The sequence below is a fragment of the Quercus lobata genome, chromosome 2 (genome assembly GCF_001633185.2).
Source record: "Quercus lobata isolate SW786 chromosome 2, ValleyOak3.0 Primary Assembly, whole genome shotgun sequence".
NCBI lineage: Eukaryota > Viridiplantae > Streptophyta > Magnoliopsida > Fagales > Fagaceae > Quercus > Quercus lobata.
The window spans coordinates 64,247,325-64,269,863 of NC_044905.1; the positions used below are offsets into that span (position 1 = coordinate 64,247,325).

The window sequence follows — 22,539 nt, forward strand, 5'->3', positions numbered from 1 at the left end:
ATAAATTGAAGGGATGGATTTAGTTTTAGCTTGGGATTTTCACAACCTGAAGAACCTCTTCCTTATGCTAATCTTTACAAGTTTACCATTTCACTACCATTCACCTAAACATTTTCTATGTGGTCCATATTTTTAGTCAATTTATGACTGCACCACAATCCTCAACCATTGTTCTCAAAATCCTTTGATATTTGAAAGGCACCATATTTCATGCATTTCACTTTTTCGCTCAATCACCATTGACTCTCCAAGGTAACTAGATAGGCTATCCCACTAATGCCTATCCCACTAATTGCCGATCTACTATAGGGTATTCCTTTCTTTTTGGCAGCTCTCGTCTTTTGGTGAAGTAAGAAATAGACTATTGTCACTTACCTTGAGACACTAAAAAATCAAAGCAGTGACATTGATATCATATTAAAGACTAAAATCTTATTGTATTGAATGTGAAACATTGTACAATCGACTGCCTCTTTATATAGCAAAGTATATATGTTGTACAAATAATAGAAATGCAATACAATGGGCCTAATCTTATGCAGCCGAAATTTTAACAATTCACTTTTCCATTCAAAAATAAAATCTAATTGAAAGTGTTTTAACAATAAGAAAAATTAAGGTTATTAGGGTAAATTATGAAATTTAAAAGTCAAATTCTATAAAATTAGAACACACATTTTATACTTAAATTCTATCTACTTTCGATTACTTTGATTTTTTTTTTTTTTTGAGAATCCGATTACTTTGAATTGGTTAACATTGGTTTCTTAGATCTTTTACCCAATATATTCAGTTTGAATGACAAATCTATATAAGACCTTCCTCTGCTTTTCCTACAACTAACTCATGATAACGATATCAAGAGTAAGGAATTATAAGTCATCGTAACTCTTTTTTTATTTTTATTATATATATACATATATATATATATATATTGTGGGTAAGTATAGGCTATAGCTAATTATTCAAGAAAAAAGAAAAAGAAAAAAGTGAGCAATTCTAAGATCATACTTTCATCACACATTTTTTTATAATTATTTTATATAATAAATTGTGATTAGTTACTTATTATTTTCACATAAATTTATTTTTTTTAAAATTATTTACAACATGTTACAACAAAATTGTGTCACAAAAGTGGGTTGAGTCCAATTTTTTTTTCAAACTAACCATACTGTCCCAAATGAAATCCTAATAAAACAACGTGAGAGGCAGAAGGTCGCGAGGAAACGAAAGACTACGGTCCAGTAGCAGGGGCCCATGTGGGGCCAGCTTTGGCCACGTGAAGTAAAGTTTCCACGCGGCAGAGCAGGATCACTTGTAAGTTTTCTCATCCTTTTCCCTATATTTCAGTATTTCTCTCTCTTTACTTTTCCTTTCCATCAATCCATCTTTTGGTGCTTTTCTCCTTTTCTGGGTTTTATGCTTCTCCAAGGTGTTTGACTGGTTGTCTTCTTCTCACATTATTATGAATATGCCAAAAATATAATATTAGTATTAGTATCATTATTAAGGTAAGGGTGATCAGATTATGCATTTGAACCTTTCGGGTTATTTATAAATTCGTTAATTAAAACCCACATTGATCAAACATTATTCCATGATTTTCGCCATATCCTATGATTGGGCTCAGGGAGTGTGTCAAGGCTAGAATTAGGGACAAATATCTCGGGTTTCATGCGTTTAACATAATGTGTCATCTTAGATTTTGCTGACATGCCTCACTGCTTTGGCCTTTCTAAATGGATCGAGTTGGGTAGTCTAAGACTTATTTTGCTCTCTTATTTGTCTTCCTTGTCCATCCTTACTTTGTTTGGTTTGGAAGATGTTGCAAAAATGGCTGTTTGCAAGTGCTTAAGTTGCCATTTTTTAGCCAAAATAAAAGGGGACTCACATGTCCTTTGTGGTGGGTCCGAGTTGGGACGCGTTTTTTCACATGAAAAGATATTAAAGAGTGAATGAGAAATTAACTCCTAAAAAATGGCTCATCATGGAGTCATTCACCTAAAACCATTAAAGAATGAATGAGAAATTAACTCCTAAAATGCTCATTTAAACATGGTTTAAAGTGGTATAATTTTTAAGTCTCACATAGAAAATAAATTGAACGTTGGATAGAGTTAGGTTTTGAGTTGTAAGTGTCAAGTATCAAATATAAAATCATGTCCAGGAGACTAGGATGCTCAAAGAAAAGGAGATTATGTGATCTAGACCAACTCTTGACTGACTCTTAATCAACTCTTGACTGAATCTTGATCGATTGAGACTCATGAATTCAATATTTTTTCCCTAACATGTTTTTATTTTAAGTCAACTGATGATATGGGAAATTGTAACCCTAATTACATAGTATATTTAAAGATCCATTAAGCACAATTTTCATAATGTTGTAGTGGCAAATAAGCTTGTGTTGTTTAGAGATGATTTTCAATGGTATTGATATTGCCATAGTGCAAATCAAGAGCTGAAGCCACAAAGTCAAATGCCAATGTTTTGTTATAGAGATCAAACCTTCAAAGTAGTCCTTAGAGTCGCATATGAGGTTCGTATGGAGAATTCCATATTAGTAGTGTCCAAGAGACTTAGAGCAATGTAGGATCACATCTATAAGTACTACTGGAGGTAATAAATAGAAATAAGGGTTTATTTCAATTGTATACGCTTCGATTTTGATAGTGAAATTTTTCTTAGGATTGGTGATAATCGTCAGTGTTTTTTTTTTTTTAATTTTTTTTATATCCTTTGGAAGTGTCCATTAGTTTTCCACTTCGTCAACAAATCACCTATGTCATTTAGTTTATTCCAATTTGATTTATTGTAGCTAATTAATGAGAATTCCATAATACCATTGGAATTTGGACATCATAATTGGGTAATGCAATAAAGTTGATTTAATCATGTTAAAATAAACCAAGAGGTCTAAATAGTTCATTTCATATGGTTTATATACAAGGAAATTGGCTATTGTGTTAGGCCCCAGTGGGCACCCAACTTTAATTAAGGGGGCAGAACCTAACCAAAAGAGCATGCACTTCCGCCACAAACGAGCATGCACTGCCTTCATCGAGCCAAGTCAAGTCAGGTTAGGTGGGCTTGGGTACAGTTGCGTGTTGCGTGCGCATTTGGGCTAAGCCCAGTCCAAGTAGTATTTAATTAATTTTATGTATTTAGTGTCTATTTACTATGAGTATCCGAAACGTAAACGTAGTGGAATAATATGTCTATTCGCTATTGCATCTTTTTTAAAACAGTGCAAGTGTGGCTATAAATAGGGAGTCTCTCATTTCATTTCAATCAGCATTTTTGCATTCATGCATTAGAGTCTTCAAAGAGGGATTTATGAAATGCCTCATGGTCGCAAGATGAACTTGCTAATTGAAACCAAAATTACAATTAAGAGTTTCAGATTTTGTTGGAATTAGTTAAAATAGTTTTGTCATTTACTTTTGGAGTTATCTTTAATGATCGAAGTGCAAAAGTCACCATACATGCTAGTTAATTGAGAGTAATGGTCTTAGAACACTACTTGAACATGTAGAATAAGTATTTGTGATTGACCATATAGTAAAATTGGTACCTCTCGTCGATGATATAGGTCATTCATAAGTATTGTGCACATGATACCTGATATGTTCTATAATCATTTAGAGAGTATACACACTCACCATGTTTTTGGATTTCATGGAGAAAAAGTATGTTGACAGGCTTAAATGGACTCCCTCACACTAGCAATTACTCTGGCGCTTAGGTAGCGACTAGAAATGAGTCATTGTGTAATTTTGTGCTTTGGAAACGTGCAAATTTAATATGAGATTCCTTTGATACTTGAGAATAAAAGAAGACGAGACATATACGTATAGATGTCACCTTAGTTTGGACTATAAGATGAGGCCACTGATATTCTTGCTGATTAAAATCGTGCATGGATAACCCACAAATTGAATCCATGAAACCTATCATAAGTCAAATGCAAGATATTAAAGGTCTGTTTGGATAAAATTTATTTTGTTGAAATTAAAAACTGAAAACTAAAAACACTGTAGTAAAATAATTTTTAAATGGATGAATAGTACTGTGGGACCCATTTTTAATGAAAAAGTTGTTGAAAAATGAGATTTGTGCTTCTGTAAACAGTGCATGGATGTATTGTTCACGGAAGAATGGTCAAAAGTTATGGTTACTGTTCATATACAGTAGCCGTAACAATGCATGAATCTCCTGAAACGCATGCAAAAAAAAAAAAAAAAACACGCGGACGCAGAATAATTTTGCACCCAAGGGGCCAGCAAATAGAGTACTCATTTTAAGCAGTTGGATAGTGTCAAGACAAAGATTGTACAATGCAATTCATACATGTGCCTTTTTGACCACTACAGGAGGCGAGTGAATATGTGAGTCCTATGAGACCATGGGTCATTATTTAGACCCCAAAATGCCATATGTTACCTTGACTACGTTACGAGATAGAAGAATTTAGTGATTAGCGTGCCAGCATGTTGTCTATGGCTATGAATGATGCAGTCTAAACTAACATGACTTTGAAAGCGATTGAACCAAAGCTAGCAGGAGGGCAAAGGAAGACTATTTGATAACACATCCATATTTTGTATTTACAGGAGTCAAGTTGTGTTGCTTTGTAGATGTTGCAACACAATCAAGGATACGTTACAATTAGTAGGTTTTAACATAACTGTAAAATGATTAAGTTAAAGAAAGACAAAGTTGTTAAATCCAATGTGATCAAATGAGTCTAGGGCATATCGAGACACTGATGAGGATGTTGCTAAACCAGTCTCTAACAATACTTAGTATAGTCTGCCTTTGCTCACCTGGACTCCACTGATGTGACTACTGTGAGATTGGTGTTGTAGAGAGGGAAAATTTCCGACCTATCACAAGCTGACACGTCACATTACCAAGTCCACAAAATACAGCCAATTACAGAACACCATGTATTGCTGCTAGGTTTTGCTATCACTATTCAGAAGCCAACAGAAATTTGCCAAGTGTCATGCAAGAGCCAATCACGCATCAGCGCACGCGTAAGCGATGACTCAAGCAGCCTCGCACGTGTAAGTGATGACTCAAGCAGCCTCGCACGTGTAAGCGATGACTCAGGCAGCCTCACACGTGTAAGCGATGACTTAAGCGGACCAATCAAGCTGTGACATGTGTCACCAATCAAGCTCCGCCACGTGTCGCTCACCCACCCCAAAACTCCTATAAATAGAAGCCTTCCTGAGACATTTAGGGGGACCAGAATTGAGAAGGGAAAAAGCTCTGCTGGAATCAAGCCCTGAAGCCTCCAGGAACTTCAAGAACTTCAACCCCAAAATCGGAGAACATTCAAAGCAGAATCATCTAGATCATCTGCCTAGATCTTAAAGTTTGCGGGAATCAAGCTCAAAGGTCCGAAAACATCAACAAATCATAAATCAGTGAAGCTCTACGGATTCAAGCCTCTAAAGCCCCGAAGAACTTCCACCACAAATCTTCAAATACAAAGAACATTCGAAGCAGAATCATCCAAACTATCTGCCTAGATCTCAAAGTTCACTGGAATCAAGCTCAAAAGCCTCCAGAAACCTCAAACAACCACAAATCAGTGAAGCTCCACGGATTCAAGCCTCTAAAGCCCCGGAGAATTCCACAACAAACCTTCGAAGACGACGAACGCCCGAAGAACACACGAAGAACACGAAGAACACAAAGAACACGAAGAACAAAGAATTTCTAACAAGCTCATAGCCAGAGATTCATTGTAATTCTGTTCCAAAGATCTTCGATCCATTCCTCAACCAAATTGAAGGATATCTTGTGTTCAAAACAAAATCACATCATCACAAATCCAATCAACAAATCTTTTAAGGAGATCGAATCAGAGGATAACTCTTTTGTAATCACAGAGAATTGTACCACACAATCATCAATACAAATTCGCATTTGTGAAACTATTTTCACTTTCCGATTTTATTTCCAAACCGAGAAATTTAGTCGCTTACAGGTGTGAAAAGTTGTGGAATTTTCGGTGCCCATAGCAAATTCCCGCAGTTTATGTCCAACTAAGCAAAATCTTACCTGACAATTGTTGGATATACAGTTTGTATGAGATGGAAAGGGAGAAAGGAAGCTTACCTCTGGGAAAGCCCTTCCAAATCCTATGTTAGTGGCCATCAAAACATTAAGAGCAGCTTCAGATTTCTCACAAGCTCAGTAAGAATGAGTTTGAACTTAGAAGCAGGCCAAATCGATCCTCAGAACATCTGCAACCGTCTTTTTTATTCTTCTCTTCCAGCAGATTTTCATATAAGGTCTAAAGCAACAGTTGGGGTTATCATGAAATCGAAGAACCATCTAGGGGACACATACTTTGATCTGCACTTCTTTCATAGGCATTGAGAGTTAAAGTGGGATTCCTATTCTGTTGCTCAGTTGTTACTAAAGTCATCATAGACATAGTTTTTTTTGCTAGTATCCTCACCCATCGCAGCAGTCACCAATTGTCAGACTCCCTTAGTCCTCAATGATGTCGTTTCACAATACGGTTCTTCAATCCAACACATAAGCAAACAAGTAATGACAACAGAAAACGTTTATAATAGTGGTTCCAAGTGAATTCTGCAAAATCTTCTTCTGCTGACACCCTTTGCAATTTTGTTGTAAGCTTTAAGAGAGAGACACACACACAAGAGAGAGAGAGAGCGAGAGAGAGAGAGAGAGAGAGTTGCTTTTTATTGAAAACTGTACACAGGTTGACAAAGGCAAAGGTACTTCACATATATGAATGACACCTACAATGATAGAAGAACTTTTCCATCCTCTGCAACTTCCTTGTAACATTTAACATTCTCCACTGGCTATGGAAGAAAGTAGACAATACCATCAACTATAAAGGGCAAGTTAAAATTATCTCTTCCTCTGATTATGATGAGTTGCTATATCCTTCAATGTCATATTTTTGATACACAATAACTTGGTTCTCCTCCCACCATCGCACAGCTTCCCTCTCAGTGAATCGCTTTCGGCTGCAAAACACAGCAGCAATTAGCACTGATATTCAGATAAAAACATAGCTAACAATGCAATCATCTGGATAGCAAGAGAAATAATACAGAAAGAACTAACAAAACTAAAAGTAAAATGACTGGAAAACAATGACAACTCGCAATAGGGTTTTTACAATAAATATCTATTTAAGGTCCCATGTCTAATAACTGTCAACATCATAAAAAAGCCCAATTAGTTTGATTTGCATGTAAGCACTTGTACACACACACGCATAAATTTCCATTACCATATGTTTCAAAACAACATCCTAGCTGCATGGAATGATCAACTTGGAAGCACTTACCTAAATCTCACTCGCTTCAGCCCCTTTTGCCCGCTTGGCAAACTTGTAAATGTGATATATACCCCAGGTTCATACTGTTCCACCCATTCAGGCTTCGATGCATTAATTCCATTCTTTGGAGATTCAGTTCTTGTGTCATGTGAGTTCTCAACTGATCTAGTTTTTTCATGGCAAATTTGTCTCCCATACTTGGATTTTAATGTATCAGAGAATACAATAGGTGTATTAGATAGACTATCTACTTGTCTGTCTTTTGATAATCCTACTTCAGGAGGCAAATGTGTAGCCACAATCATATGGTGCACACCCTCAATGCGATCTGCATATACTGGCGCGATTTGAGGCAGACTCACATGAATTCCGTCCTTGCCTTCCTTTTTAGAAGAGGCTTTCTCTGACATTGTATGAAGCTGCAGCAATAATATTTGTATCAAGTACTTCTCAAATAAAGACAAATGGGGCCCACTGTAATAATATATAGATCAATGAATTAAGTAAAGGCTTATAGGGTTATCCAGTAAGAGTTGTATTGGACAGTTTACTTTGTATGGAATGTGGGCAAATTCCTCAAACTTAAAGAGGGCGTTGCAATGGCAATCATTAGCACATGTAGAATGGTAGTAGTAGCAGCATGAAATGATAATATTTCATGAAATCATGAAAAATATCCCATGCAATTAATTTTGTCTTGAGCTATAATCCTACTTAAATTAAATGGACCCCTTCAACTTTCATGAGATGACCAAATGCACCCAAATCTATAGTTATACCATTGATTAACTATGGTGAGCCAGTAAACAAGTGTCTTTTTTCCAATAATGGAAGCCTTATAAAGAAGAGACACAAATAGAAACACTCAATTTTATTTATACCAATATATTGTTCATGTAAAATAGGAACCACCTAAAAAACCAGAATGATGATAACTAGATAGGCTTAAAACCTAGAACAATTATATCATAACTATATCAGAATCATTTCCATAAATCTAGCACTTTGCTGAATATAAATGACAAAACAATAAAATATGAGTAACCACATTACCGTAAATTTCATGTTAGATTGGGCATTGAGGCAGAATAAGTAAAATTGGGCAAAGCTTATATTCACGATAACAGCATAGGCTACAGATAAGTTGCACCAAGAAATGTGTTCAAGAATGTATGTAATATACATGAACATCTTAGTCAGATACAAATGATACAAGTCACCATTTCTAATTTATGTTGCAATCTAATCAAAGCAGGAGCAAGGCTAGTCTGCATAATCTCAGTGGAGCAGAGACAATTATAGGGTTGGTTCCTACTATACAAATATTGAATGCATACACAAACAGAGGAAATGCAAGAAGCAAGAAAGAAGTCTATTAGTTAATAATTAGAGTAACCAATATCTTAATCCTTCTGTAGCTTTCTTTACAAAATAGACAAAGCAAACCCTTTAGACTGTATTTATGACTTGCCAGTTGCAACAACAGCCCAAATAACAATTGACAGCACCATTTTGATAAAGAAGAAAGCCCAACTTTCCAGGACACAAAGTGATAAGAGAATTTGGAGCAAGCATTGTCATTCAAGCAAAGCCATTGTGGACAAGTCCTACCTCCGAGCAAAGCTATCATTTAGACCATGTGCTTTATTGATTTAGACATGTCGGAATTAGATAAGTTTGGGATTATTTTAGCATGTGGCAAATTCATTTACACGTGCTTAGTAATTAGTTAGTTAGGTATGATGACATATTACTATGATGTCATCATACCTTGCTTTGTCATATAAACATCAATGCTATGTCCTTGTTAAGGTAGCTATTGATAATTGAATGAGAATTTAATTTTTGTTTGTGTTTGAAGTGAGGAATAGTTTCACTCTTTGTTTGAAGGGACCTTTGATGTTACTGCATTACAAACCTCAACGAACATCAGTGCTTTCAATAACAATGGGATAATTTAATAAAAAGATCTTTAAAATTATATATTATTCTTTTACCTTAACAATTTCTTAAGATGGAAAGAGGATATAGGTAGGTCAAGTGATATAATCACAGCTCAAACATCCTTAAAAGTGAAATGAAGCTTAGAGTGGTGCTAAATTGGAAACTTGTATATGTATCAGAACTGAAGCATTCAACCAACTCAAAATAATGAAACATAAACAAATTTACCTTTAGTGCCAAAGCTTTTATGACCTCTTTTGCTGCCTTACACTTGGAAGCTTCTTCCTTTGCCAGGGACCAAGTTTCCTCAATTTGTTGTTGACATTCTTGAATCTTCTGGCTTCTAGTCTCACATTGCTTTTCAAGACTCCTAGCCTGTAAGAAAAAAAATCCATCTAAGCTTGTAAGGACAAAGCAATTTCAACCATACAGCCAAAATAAAAAATATACATATAATCAAGAGAATAAAAGAAGGTAAATACACACACACACACACAAAAAAAAAAAAAACCCTTATCTAAATAAAAGCTTAACACGATGCTTGCTTAGAAGGGAAGAGAAAAGACTCATTTTCCTTTGTTTGGTTAAAAGGAAAGAGGAGAGAAAGGAGATGTGGAGAAAAATGGTTTCCATAGGTCCCATCACTTTTTTATTTTTTACTTCTCTCTCCAAAGTCACTTTTATATCCTCATATGTAATTATTAATTTATAATTTACAAGGATAAAATTGTAAAATATTCTTTAATTATTGGAGTATTATTATTTTATTCCATTTCTCCCCTTTCTCTTCCCTTCTACATCCAAATACGCATAAAAAAAGTATTTTCTTTCCCCTTTCTTTTTCCTTTCCCTTTCCTAATTCTTTTCTCTCCTCTTCCCTCCCCTTCCACACAACAAAACATAGTGTAGAAGGAAGATATGAGGACAAATACAAGGAATGTCAAACAATTTAATCCAGAATGGGATCAAAGGACACGTCTAAAACACTTTGCTAAAGGGAGGGATTGTGGGAACCTTCCCTCCCCCCAACTCCTGACACTCCTCAGAGAGTATTTACATGCAGAATGTTATACAGCAAATACAAGCCTTTTGTTCTGTTTTCTGCTTTGCCTTCAAAACTTGGATAAAAATATATATATAAATAAGAGAAAAAATCTACATATACACAATATATCCAACCTATCATCATGAATATCATATGCCCCTTATACATTCCTTGTTATGGCATGTTCTTGGGAACATGATAGAATAAAAAACACTCAAACAAAAACACAAGACGATAAGATAATTATGTCCCTGCACAAATTTCATATTAACAGGGGCAGAACATAAAAATTGTTTTGTAGAAACAAGATGAAGTAGAAATTAGGCAGAGGCCTAGTAGATATTATGCCAACTATAAAATAACATTTTCAGCAATAAAACTCAACTTATAGAAACGCCTAGCACCAAATTTTAGGGGCGGATATAACAAGTTTCCTTTCGCCATTAGGCCCTTTGTGGGATTATATTTTTCATTTGTCATTAGCAATTGGACCAGCTTGCAGATCCTTAAACCAGGTACCAAGGAGTATATTCTCTATATCGAGTAATTTTTGGATTTTATAAATAATTAAATGTATGCTTTTCTTTTGCATATATATTTGGCACTGAATCAAACATTTAGTAAACAGTTGATTAGTTGAACCTCAAGTTTTCAACAGTCATACTTTTTAGTTATAAATCTCATTTTTGCTACAAAAATCATCTCAGAGTAACTTAGCTTCAATGAAATGTAGGTTTATGTTTCTTTTCTTCCAATGTTATTGCTTAGAGTAGTGCCACAGGTTCTTCAAATTTTTCTAGATTGAGCTTACAAACTAATGTGTCACCAATCACAAAAAGACAATTCAAATATTCATTTATGAAGTGGATGAGCCCACCAATCACATTCATTGCCACATCAATTTGAAAGCTTTATGTAGTTATACTTGTAGTACCTATAGCACTTTCCTCTCGCTTATTAGATTTGAAAGGAAATTGCTAAGATAAGAGGGGATTCTTTTGAAGTTGAGTTTGTACTATGTTTCTTCATAGACCAATTAATTAATTAGACGCAAGAGTGCAAGTGTGGCCATAATTGTTTTGACTTTGACAATATAAGAATGACTTTGACAATATATGAATGATTTTGACAATATGAGAATGATCTCTGTGTGTGTTTGTGTGTGTATGTGTTTAATAAGAATACATGTAATAAAAAGTGGTGAAAATCCGGATGAACTCAAAAAAGAAAAGAAAAAGAGACTGACATTGAAACATCTAAGCAAAACAAAGTTAATAATCACCTTCAAATTACATAATCAAGGGGTGGGCGTGTTTATTGCAATATGCATTGCTTCTTCAAATAATGTCTTCTGGATATGTAGTCTACTAAAAATTCTTCTAAAAAAAAGCTATCTTCTTTATAAAGATTATTTCTTCGAGAGAACATGTTATCTCTTATCAAATGTATTTTTCATTCACCTAGTGTCCTTATTATTCCAGTATACTTCATGATTTCCCTCCAACAATTCTGATGTCACATCAATTACAACCCAGCTGTTGGGCATACTTCTCTTATTGATTATTGAACCTCTTCTTGTGATATTGTTTCCAAATTAGAGCAATTTAAACAAAAACCTTTAATATTTATACATTCATATATGCAACCAGAGTTCATAATCCTTGATTGCACTGAAGTGAAATTATATTCTACACGAACAAATTAAGCTACTGTCTGGCTAGAGACCAAAATGTGTGCACAGGGCTAAAATAAAAGTGGTATAGGTGTGGCCAGTACTTTTCAGTTTCATCCACTTTCCTGGATGTATACAGATTAAACTAGTTTTATTTGTTGGCTGTATTAGTAATTTCAAATTTAGGTATCAGACATTGTCTTCATGTGTTCATGCACATACTGAAAAATGAGAAAGGAATATGCAATGCAACCATGAAAGAAAAATATAAAAATAAATGGAAAAAAAAATACCTCAGCCCTCAGCCTCTGCACTTCTTCCATGAGCATCTCATCTGGCTTAGATATACCTTTCTCTGCATTTAAGTCGCTGGAAGCAGCAGATACAGAATGAAGTGGCAAAACAGAAGATAACTGATTTTCTGCTAGAGGAATAATTGCTCCAGCATTTTTTGGACAACATGTTTTAAACAGGGGAGGGCATGGGACTTGCCCCCATTGTGGCAGCCCACCTGAAGAAGAAACAGGTTCTGAATGGTACTGGTTTTCCCCTTTGTTTTCTAATTTCTTCCTTCCACCATATTGGCTTCCTCTGGTACAAGATTGTCTAATTGACAACATCTGACTCCATTTGGGAGTTACATCTCCCCTTTCTTCTTTCTCATCAGTGAATACTTTTCGTTGGGTCAATAGTTGCCTTGGACTGCCACTTTCTAGTTTTAATAGCCTACCTGAATGTGTAATTTTCTGCAAATTAGTAAAACATGGATTACAGACTCGAAAAGCCTTGCTTGAATCAGGTGCCAGAGAGGCATTTGTAACCTTCTTACTACAACATGCACGGCAGAACAAGAGACCACAGTTATAACAGTTATGCTTCTTCCTTGTAAACCCAAAGGGCAATGTACATCCACTACAGGCTGATTGGTCACTAACAGAAACAGATTTGTGTAGGCAGATTGCAGCCGTGAAACTTGATCCACAAGAGATACTTTCCACCTTTCTGTCCCTCAAGGTCTCCACTAAAGTTGGTGAGTATCTATCTTCTAAATCACCTAATCCTAACTGCCCATTTGCACCTTTTCCCCATGTAAACACACTTCCACTAGATGTCAAGACAGCGATATGATTTGAACCAGATGATATCTCCTTAATAAACTCTTCTTTAAGCTTCCCTTCAACAACTGTGATTGATTTATCTTTGGCCTGTGGATTCCCTAACTGCCCATGAACCACACTTCCCATTGTATAAACTGTACCCAAATTGGTAAGCCCAACTGTCAACATTCTTCCACAAGAAATTTGAACAAAATCATGATCTAAGAGTTGTGTAACACATGTTGGTAAAAGCTTTCTCCCTTGAGTAGCATGCCCAAGCTTTCCTTCATCCCCATCACCCCATGTAAATAATTTCCCAACTTTAGCATTAAACTTGAAACGGTCAACCACGACATCAACAATAGCAGCTGTATGCCATGATCCACATGCAACAGATTTTACCCACAAACCTTTGAGAGATTCCACTTCTTTTGGTTGAGAAACACTTTGAAGATTACCATGCCCAAGAACTCCAAAAGTCCCATCTCCATATGTAAATAACTGCCCAGAAGTGGAAGCTATCGCTGTATGCCATTCCCCACAAGCAACATGTGATATATTTACACCCTCCAAAGGGCCAGAAAGTTTACATGGCAACCACGAACTTCTATTTCTCTCCTCACCCATTAAATCAGCACCACAACCATTATCACCCCATGTATATAGCTCACCAGAGTCTGTCACAGCACATGTTTGATATTCACCACAGGCAACAGATTTTACATGGAACCCTATAAGGGGTTCAACAATTTTGGGAAAGCTCACATCTATATTAATTTTGTGCCCTAGTCTACCCCCCTTCTCCTCACCCCAACAAAATACTTCCCCATTTTTGGTAACTAAGGCAGCATGTTTCCCTCCTAAAGATATGTTCTGCACATCAAACATCATGGTGGATTCCAACAATTTGGGTAATACAGCATCTACTTGCATTCCATCATGGTGACCAAACTTATCCACCCAACCACCAACAATCCCTCCTACTCCTTCACCCCAAATCATAACATCCTTCAAAATATTGTTCTTTTCTTTTTGCTGAGATCCACAAGGCATAACATGCCTATGAGGCACATTCTTTCCATATTCTGCATTAGCATGAATTGATCCTTTCTTGTTCATATTATCTGCTTCAATATACGGAGAATTTGGAACCGAAATAGCCATTGCATTTCGCATATTTGATAGGATCGACTCCGATGAATAAAAGCAATCAGAAGAATACGATAAGCCATCAGAAAAGCACCTCTCTGAAAGTGATAGACTAGGACTTCCACATACACTGCGCACCTTCAAGAAGCATAACAGTCATGAGATGATTGATACACGTCATCTTCTTTGGCTTGCCTAGACCAAATAATTCTTCTAAATTTGTGCATCACATTCTTGAAGATAGTTTAATCAAATATCAAAAAATAAAAATTAACTACACTCATCCATTTGGCATGTTGGTTAATTTACCATGCATGCCTATGTTATTTTGCATCTCAAGTAATGGGAGGACAAATGAGTTATTGTGACTTGCAAACAATCCATTTTCCCCCACTTATCCCAAGTTCCTCTATATACATGGCGGCTCTCACTTGTTCAGTTCAACATCTTATAGAGGCTTCTTTCACATCCTCTACAAGAATAGTAACAAAATCTTAATCTTGAGTCCTCAACAGACTAATTGAGGTCAAGCACATGTATTATTCTCCGATATTCTATCATATCCAAAATCACTCTTTCTCAACTCCTTAATTAACATTTACTTTTTTACTACTTCTACCAATGTTATTTTTAAGTCTTTTTCTACCACATTTTGTTTACTCACCTTGAATCAAATTACTCCTTACTAGTGGATAGAACTAGATGTGGAGTCAACGCCAAATTGGAAATTTTGAGGGATTGGAAAGGATGTTTTAGAATCTAAAAGCTTTTGGTTAAGTAGTACTGAAAATGAATACATGGAGTGTAAGTTAAGTAAAAATAAACCAAGATAAACCATAAATACAAGACCCCACAAGCCAGAACCATGTATCACGTAAGGGGAACTCCAAAATCCTAGTGGTGACTCAAACCTAGGATGTCTAGGTCTATAGCTCATCCCAAGCCTCCCACCACTAGGCTGCACCCTGATGGATACTATTTTAAATATATTTCTTTTTATTCCAGAACACAAGATCCATTTCTATCTATATAATTATATAATACACATATATGTTTACATATCCATGCAATATTGTTTTGTATATATACACATGCAATTAAGGAAATTTTAATGGAATGATTTACATATAAAACAACATGTCACATGGGATTTAATATTTAATATTATAGAATTTATATATCTTTACCTTCTGTGTCATTGATTCATGTACCAAATATTTTCATATCAATACATGCAATTTTTTATTTCAAATGGGATGAAGAACAGGAGCAAGTCAGAGACATTCACTTACAGTTTCTTGTTATGAAATTCAATCCAATATTAAAACTGAAGTTGATGGAACCCAAAGGATAGGAGGAAAGCCCAGTAGGACATGGAAAGAATCCATGAGAAGAGACACATATACCATAGACTAAATGATATGGACTTGAAACTAGGGCTTTGTTAAATGGAGTTGAATGCTAAATTTAGCATCTATAGAACACTTCATTACAAACTGTTTTTCACGATATGAGGAATTCTTGGCCAATTGAAGGTGCATATTATAACGAGTAACTATCAATTATTGTCCATTTATTAGGATAGACAGCTTGCCAAATTTGGAAAATCGTTTAATTGTTTTCTTGATTATCTTTTGGATTATTTGCACATTTTGTGATCACATTTTTTTTTTTCTTTTGGATAGGTTTTGTGATCACATTTAATAATTTACAAAACTTTCTTGCATAATTTTAAAAATTTCAAACTATTTTAGAAATTACTAATCAAGACTTTGTCTGGAAAGAACTATGGCAAGCAATAATTAGAAAGCTCAGTATTCAAAACCTGCGAAAGTTCAGTTGTATCCTCCAGAATTCCTAGATGATGCTTTCTCCGAAAAAAACCAGCAGGACTGTTGACACAAGTTTGTATCCCTCTGCGGCTCCTTGAACTGCTTAGCGGTCTTGGATGGTGAAACCTAGATATTACAGCTCTCAAGCCAACATACCAACAATCAGCCTGCAATTTGTCCTTGCATATCTATTTAAAAGACAATTAGAAAAAAAAAAAAAAAAAAAAATGAAGCAGTAAGTCTTAGCCTAAGAAGGATAACTCAAACTGGCAAAGTAAAATAACTTGTCATATATTAACCATGGATACAAAGATTACCAGATCAAGTGAGCGTTCACCATAGATAAGTGAAAATGACTGACATTCCTTTCCAGGTTGAAGCTGCCTCTGAAAGCTTACCTGTGACAAGCGGAGTTATCGTTTGAATAATGAATAGGGAAATATTTAATCCCCAAAAATCAAAGTATAACCAAGACAAACAAATACCCATTAGCATTTTGAACATACCTGTCCAGAAATTATGTCAGTAACAGAGCTCAATTTTAATTGTTTTTCCTTCTGGCTGGAATACCAAATCAAGTATTTCTCATCCTGAAATCCAAAAACAAATAGAAGTCCTGATTATCAACGACAAACAAAATTTTACTTGAAGCAGGGGAGAGAGAGAGAGAGTGTGTGTGTGAAGTAAATAAGATGAAACAACATGATAATCATATTTTTATGGTGTTTTGCATGGGAATTGGATGTTTTAGTTTTGGCTAGAGTACCACAAATATCATACAGAAATGATTTAGGCCAAAAAGGAAAACTAGCATTACAACTTTATTTTCCTCTGTTCCTCCAAAAAGTATGCTTAACTACTAAAAAGTTAAAAGCATGCTTGATTTTTTTTTTTTTTTTTTTTTAACATAACATTTCATTTCAACTTCAATGAATTGTATTTTGTTATAGCATATCAATTTTATATTGTTATTGCATATCATTAAATTATCAAATGTATGAGACAATTAATTAACCCTAGTTTATATGTCTTACTAAGGTTTATGGTTCTTATATTGGTTGGCCTGCATTACACTGGTATACGAGAACCCATGTAGAGCAAAACCACAATTATGTTCTAATAAGTTACATCTGCACTGCCAAGGCAAGAGACAAAGTTTTTGAAGGGGAGGGAGCCCCCAACCAACAGCCTCCCCAACAACCCAACAACCCAACAAATGGTTTTGCCAAGTTATTAAATAATTTGTGGTCCAGCCCACATTGAAACATTATATATATATATATATATATATATTCCACCAACAACCAAACAAAAAATTTTACATTTCTTAATTTCTTTCACATTTTTTTCTAATGAGTTACACTTATGCTGTTTTTAATGGGGCATCACTACATAAAAAATAAAAAATAAAAACAGAAACAAAAGCAGTTCATGGCATGGGTGAACTGCCAATTGTCATGAATAATACCTTCTTCTTTTTTAAAATTCAGGTTTTTTATTTTTTATTTTTATTTTTTAATTATTTTTACGATACAGCATCACCTTTTTAGGACTTTTTGTGCAACTTCTTAATAGAATCCAAAGTACTTCAAAATTTCTTAAAAGTTTGCAGGTATATTGTCAAACTTTTAATGATTGTACATTGATTTGTTTTCTTAATTTATTCTTAAGTAATCAAATTATCTGCATAAAGTTCTTACATTGGATTATTCTTTTAAGTTAATCTGTTGAGAAATATATGTTGATATTTTTGTTTAGATCTTCTAATTGACACTAGGCAAGAAACATATTAATATTTTTGTTTATATCTTTTAATTAACAGTAGGCATGATTTATACTTATGTCATATTTTTGTGTGAAAATTAAATTTTTATTTATTTTATTACTTATATTCATTTATATTTTCCAAAATATATTTTTTTTCAACCTTGTATTTTAATCTTGTCCCCCCAAACTAAAATTTTGACTCTGCTGTAAATACCTATGACAAATCATACATTTCATGAGCATAAACCCTACTTCATAAATTACATCTGCACTGCTAGGATATGCCATACATCTCAAGAGCATAAAACATACTTCCTACATAATAAACAACAAGAAGTAACATCAATAATTCTTCACTAAGAAACAAAGAACACAAGAGAGAAGCCAACTTTCTTATGCAGACAAAAGAAGTGACAGAAGTCTACATAATATATTAAATTTTAAGGATGAGTCATCATCACTTCATATCAAAAATTTGAGCATCATCAGTACTGTTGCAGCATCATCTCATGTTCTGCAAATATCTTACATCAACTCCAGATTGAAGTTATCCTGATAACGAAATTTATTACACATCTCTTGTCTTCATAATCTTTCTCAATTTTATTTTTTTTGGGGGGGGGGGTGTTTCTAAATCAGGAAGTTTGAACTACATGGAAGAACATTTCCTGGGTTGGCAATATCTAAGTCATGTCAGTTTTTAATAAAGCCATTGTTACCTGTATGGATATGTTACAGGACATTACTAACTATTTTGTATAATAAATCCCACACTTGGTTCAAGAAGCAAACTTTTAGAGATTGCAGACTATGACAAGATAGATAAGTTGGTTAGGTCGTTCACTCATACAGGACCATGCTGGTTGAACACAATTTATTAACACTAATCAAATAAATATCATTATTATTTAATGATGGAGTATTACAAACCTGTATTTAAAGTGAAGTACTCTTATAATTCTAAAAAAAGATACAGTGGCATGTGTACACACCGTGGAAAGTCTGAAAGGGCAAAGTTTGGGCTTCCCTCTTCTTCCACACTTCAAAAGGTGTGCACCCTTCTTTATGGATAAAATTGCCTGCACAAACTAGCACAATAAGGTTTCAGCAAGAGGAGAGAGAGAGGAACCATCCCCCAATTACTTAAAATTAACAGATGCCCTTCTTCTACCAAGCACATATTTTGGCAAAAATGAAAATTCTTTAAGTTTTGAAATCTTGGAAGACTCAGAAATGAAACAACCAAATAAAGCATCTCTATAAATTGGAGGGAAAATAAGGCATTTCAATTCCCTCACCTCCCCACCTCTTTAATTTTTTACATAAACTAACAGTAAGCTTTAGATCCTCTCATCTCAATCTCTCTCAATTCTGATCAAAAGTGGACTGTGTCAATTTCATAATTTTTAAAAATTATTGTGTGCACCTATAAGGCTATAACTAAAAAAAAATGACAAATAATTGGTCAGAAAATAAGTAAATACATCCTAAAAAAACATATAAACAGAGTCTGAAGTCAGTGACTGAGATTGCATCAAATTATACTCTTATGGTTGCAGATTATTTCATTCAATAAGAGGTGAAGCCTTCATCAATGATCATAATACTGTCATAAAAGTAAATTCTCCTGTGTGATCCCTGACTCCAGAACTGTTGACTGTAAGAATCAAGTCAAAGCTTTGGAAACCAGAACTATCAATTTCAACCACAATCTTTTGAAATATTAGAAGAGAAAATCCCAATTTTCTCAACCAGAAAAAAGAAAAAGAAAAAAGAGACAATTGCAATAGCACACGATCAGCATTTGATCTCTGGTTAAAGCTTCAGCAACTAAAAGAACACATCATTTTCAAAATCACCAGGAACATGTGAAATAATTAAGTCATTTAAACCAGCATTAGAGGATATAAAACAAAAAGAAGAGTACAGATTGTGAAATTACAAGTAGACACAGTAACAATGCACAAAATAAAAATCAGCAATATGGGATTAAACATAATTTAACATCTTTACAAATAATGCCAAAGCAATGCCTGATCATACAGACTCAACAACCCCCCATCCCCCAAAGAAAAACAAAAAAGAGAGAAAAGAGAAGCAATGCCTGTTGATCCACAAATTAGAAACTACTTTTTTCCAAAACAAAATTGGATCCAAAGTTTGAAACCAGTGATTGCCAACCAAAATTGGAACCACCAATGTGATCACAACTGCGAATTCAGTTAAGTTTGAGAACAGAGAATCTCATTACATACCAAAGATAATTATTTCATACAAAAATAATAGAAAAAACAAAAGATAAATATATACACTTTAATCACATTCAATAACATAACAATATTAAAAAACTATACCAACAAGATGAAAATTTTGAAATGATTCCAAATTAAACCAAAATGGGCATCATTTTTATTTATTTGTTTGGATTTCTCCAAGGGAAAAAAAATGTAAGAAAAGCCAAAGGAGACCTGTTCAACTGCTCTGTCAAAGGGTACTGTAGCTAAGGATGCTTCACCCATGTTTAGAAGAGAATTTCATGGCAGACAAAAGAAGCAGAATGGGAGAACCTTGGTTTCCCAACAAGGAAACCTGAACAGCAGAATGTGTGAGAGCTAAGCATGCAGTACCGACGAAGAAGAAGATGCTTCCTCTGCTGGTGCTTTGCGCAGAGCATAAATATTTTTGAGAGTATAAACTAGAAACTAGAAAGAAAGAAAGAAAGAGACTTTTCCTCTCTCTCTCTCTCTCTCTTTCTTTCTCTGGGGATACCTTTGTTTTATAATAAAGGGACTCTATGTAATGTGTTTATACTGCACTAGTAGTGAATCTGTTTCTTCCATCACTGTTTGTTCACTTCGTAAGTCGTGCAGAGAGAGAAAGAGAGAGACACACACACAAAAGGGGTATAAAATAAGTAAACAAAACCCATATGCACGTGTACTCCATATCACATGCGCTATTTATCTACAGTATTTGACAACCATTTTACCACATGCTTTATTGTCCTTTAGTTTTTACACTTTTCTTATGGATTTTTTTTTTTTTAATTTCCTAAAAATCCTACCCTTTTCTTATGTTTGTTCAATTGTGTTCAAAGTTTTTCTCAAAAAAAAAATATTCTTAAAAAAAATTAATTGCTTTAGAAAATATATTTAGAAACTTTTCATTTAGATTTAAAAAAAAAAAACTTTTTGACAACTTTTTTATATTATTCATGGAAGTATTATCAATTTTTTTAAAAAATAATTCATTAACAAATATTTTAAAGACATTCATTAACAAAATTAAAAAAAAAAAATGCAAGTATAATATTTATACATCAGAGCCTAAGAGTCAAGTTATTAATGATAGGTAAAAGACTGATAATAATTGTGAATGAAAACAAGAACCAATATCAGTTTGTATTTATGATTTGTTGTAAGACTATTGTGTGGATGGCACTACTAAAAAAAGTGTTATGTCCATAATATTTTCATAACAAATCTTATTTTTACAGGTTTTTAATTTAAATTCACCATTAAAATTAATTACTTGCCCATTAATAACAATCCATGACAACCTATCATCTAAGATTTGTTATAAAAATTGTTATCAACAAAAGGTTACAGTTTAATTTTTACCCTTTTTTGGGCTGGCCCTATGCACTGCTCAATGTACGGATGACCTTTTTTATATTATTACACATTGACTACTACAGTTTTGGAGGGAACTTAAGTAACTAATGATCCTTCTTATAATGATGAGCCAAAAGTTTAGGAACCCATAATTATAGGGATCCTATTTAGACATGAATAGGCAGAGTATATTTCGATGTAACATATGATTTTCATTTTATAAGAATAAAAACCCGTAATTTTGTGTTAGTAATCACAAGCACAACCTCCAAATATTCAAAGTGTGATCCTAAAGCTAGAGTCAAATCTACTTTCATGATTTTTCTCAGAGAAAAAAAAATCTACTTTCATGATTAGAAATTAGAATGTAGAAACTAGTTGCTGCTGCAAAAAACCAAAAAAATTAAATATGGAAACTAGAAAGTACTACTTGCTTCGAAAATATATTTTCATGATTTAGCATTATTTTCAAATAATTTGAAAAAGTCAAGAAACCTATAACTCAATTGACACTGCATAGTTTTTCTAACGTTCATAATTGAAATCTTTCATTTTTAACTATCAAATTATAAAAATAAAAATAAAAAAATAAAAATTGAAAAGGGAAATAGTTTTAAAATAATAAAGACATTGATACTTTTTAGATTGGAAAAGTTTCATTTCCTAATATTGCACCAGACTTTATTGTTCTTTTTCCCTAATATAGGTTTTATTATTATTTTGTGAACAGCAAGAACAACAAAACTGGTCCCAATATTTTAAATGTGAGAGTTGAAATCAAGCTATAAAATTAAACTCATTACAACTGACATTTAAATAATTTTTTTTTTCTCTTCAAAAAAAAAAAAAAACCCTCATTATAATGGGAAAATTTGTAGGTACTCTTGGAGTGACTATTCTCTGAGCTCCAAGAGTACTTAAAAATTACTCATTATAATATCTATAATGATGAAGATTTGTGAAAAAAAAGTCAATATATTTGGTGAGACTTGTAGAAGGATGATTCTTTATTCTTTATTTATGTATTTATTTTAAGAATGATCTTTATTCTATGAGATAAGTTCAAGTCACACACAT

The 22,539-nt window shown here is 33.9% G+C and overlaps 1 protein-coding gene across 2 annotated transcripts; it reads right to left on the minus strand.

Moving 5' to 3' along the window:
* Positions 1–6,713: 6,713 nt before the first annotated feature.
* Positions 6,714–20,667, minus strand: LOC115976204 (PH, RCC1 and FYVE domains-containing protein 1). 2 transcript variants are annotated; one of them, XM_031097353.1, is made up of 9 exons: positions 20,317–20,667; positions 18,841–18,927; positions 16,588–16,671; positions 16,399–16,479; positions 16,075–16,269; positions 12,297–14,387; positions 9,515–9,661; positions 7,352–7,761; positions 6,714–7,025 (listed from the first exon to the last, which is right to left on the minus strand). In XM_031097353.1, exons 1-9 carry the CDS (start codon positions 20,365–20,367, stop codon positions 6,923–6,925), a joined length of 3,249 nt encoding a protein of 1,082 aa, XP_030953213.1. In that variant the 5' UTR covers positions 20,368–20,667; the 3' UTR covers positions 6,714–6,922. The 2 variants fall into 2 exon arrangements, with proteins under 2 accessions (XP_030953213.1, XP_030953214.1); XM_031097354.1 differs by lacking the exons at positions 16,399–16,479; positions 16,588–16,671; positions 18,841–18,927; positions 20,317–20,667 and having other exon boundaries at positions 12,297–14,379; positions 16,075–16,162.
* Between the last annotated feature and the right edge of the window lie 1,872 nt (positions 20,668–22,539).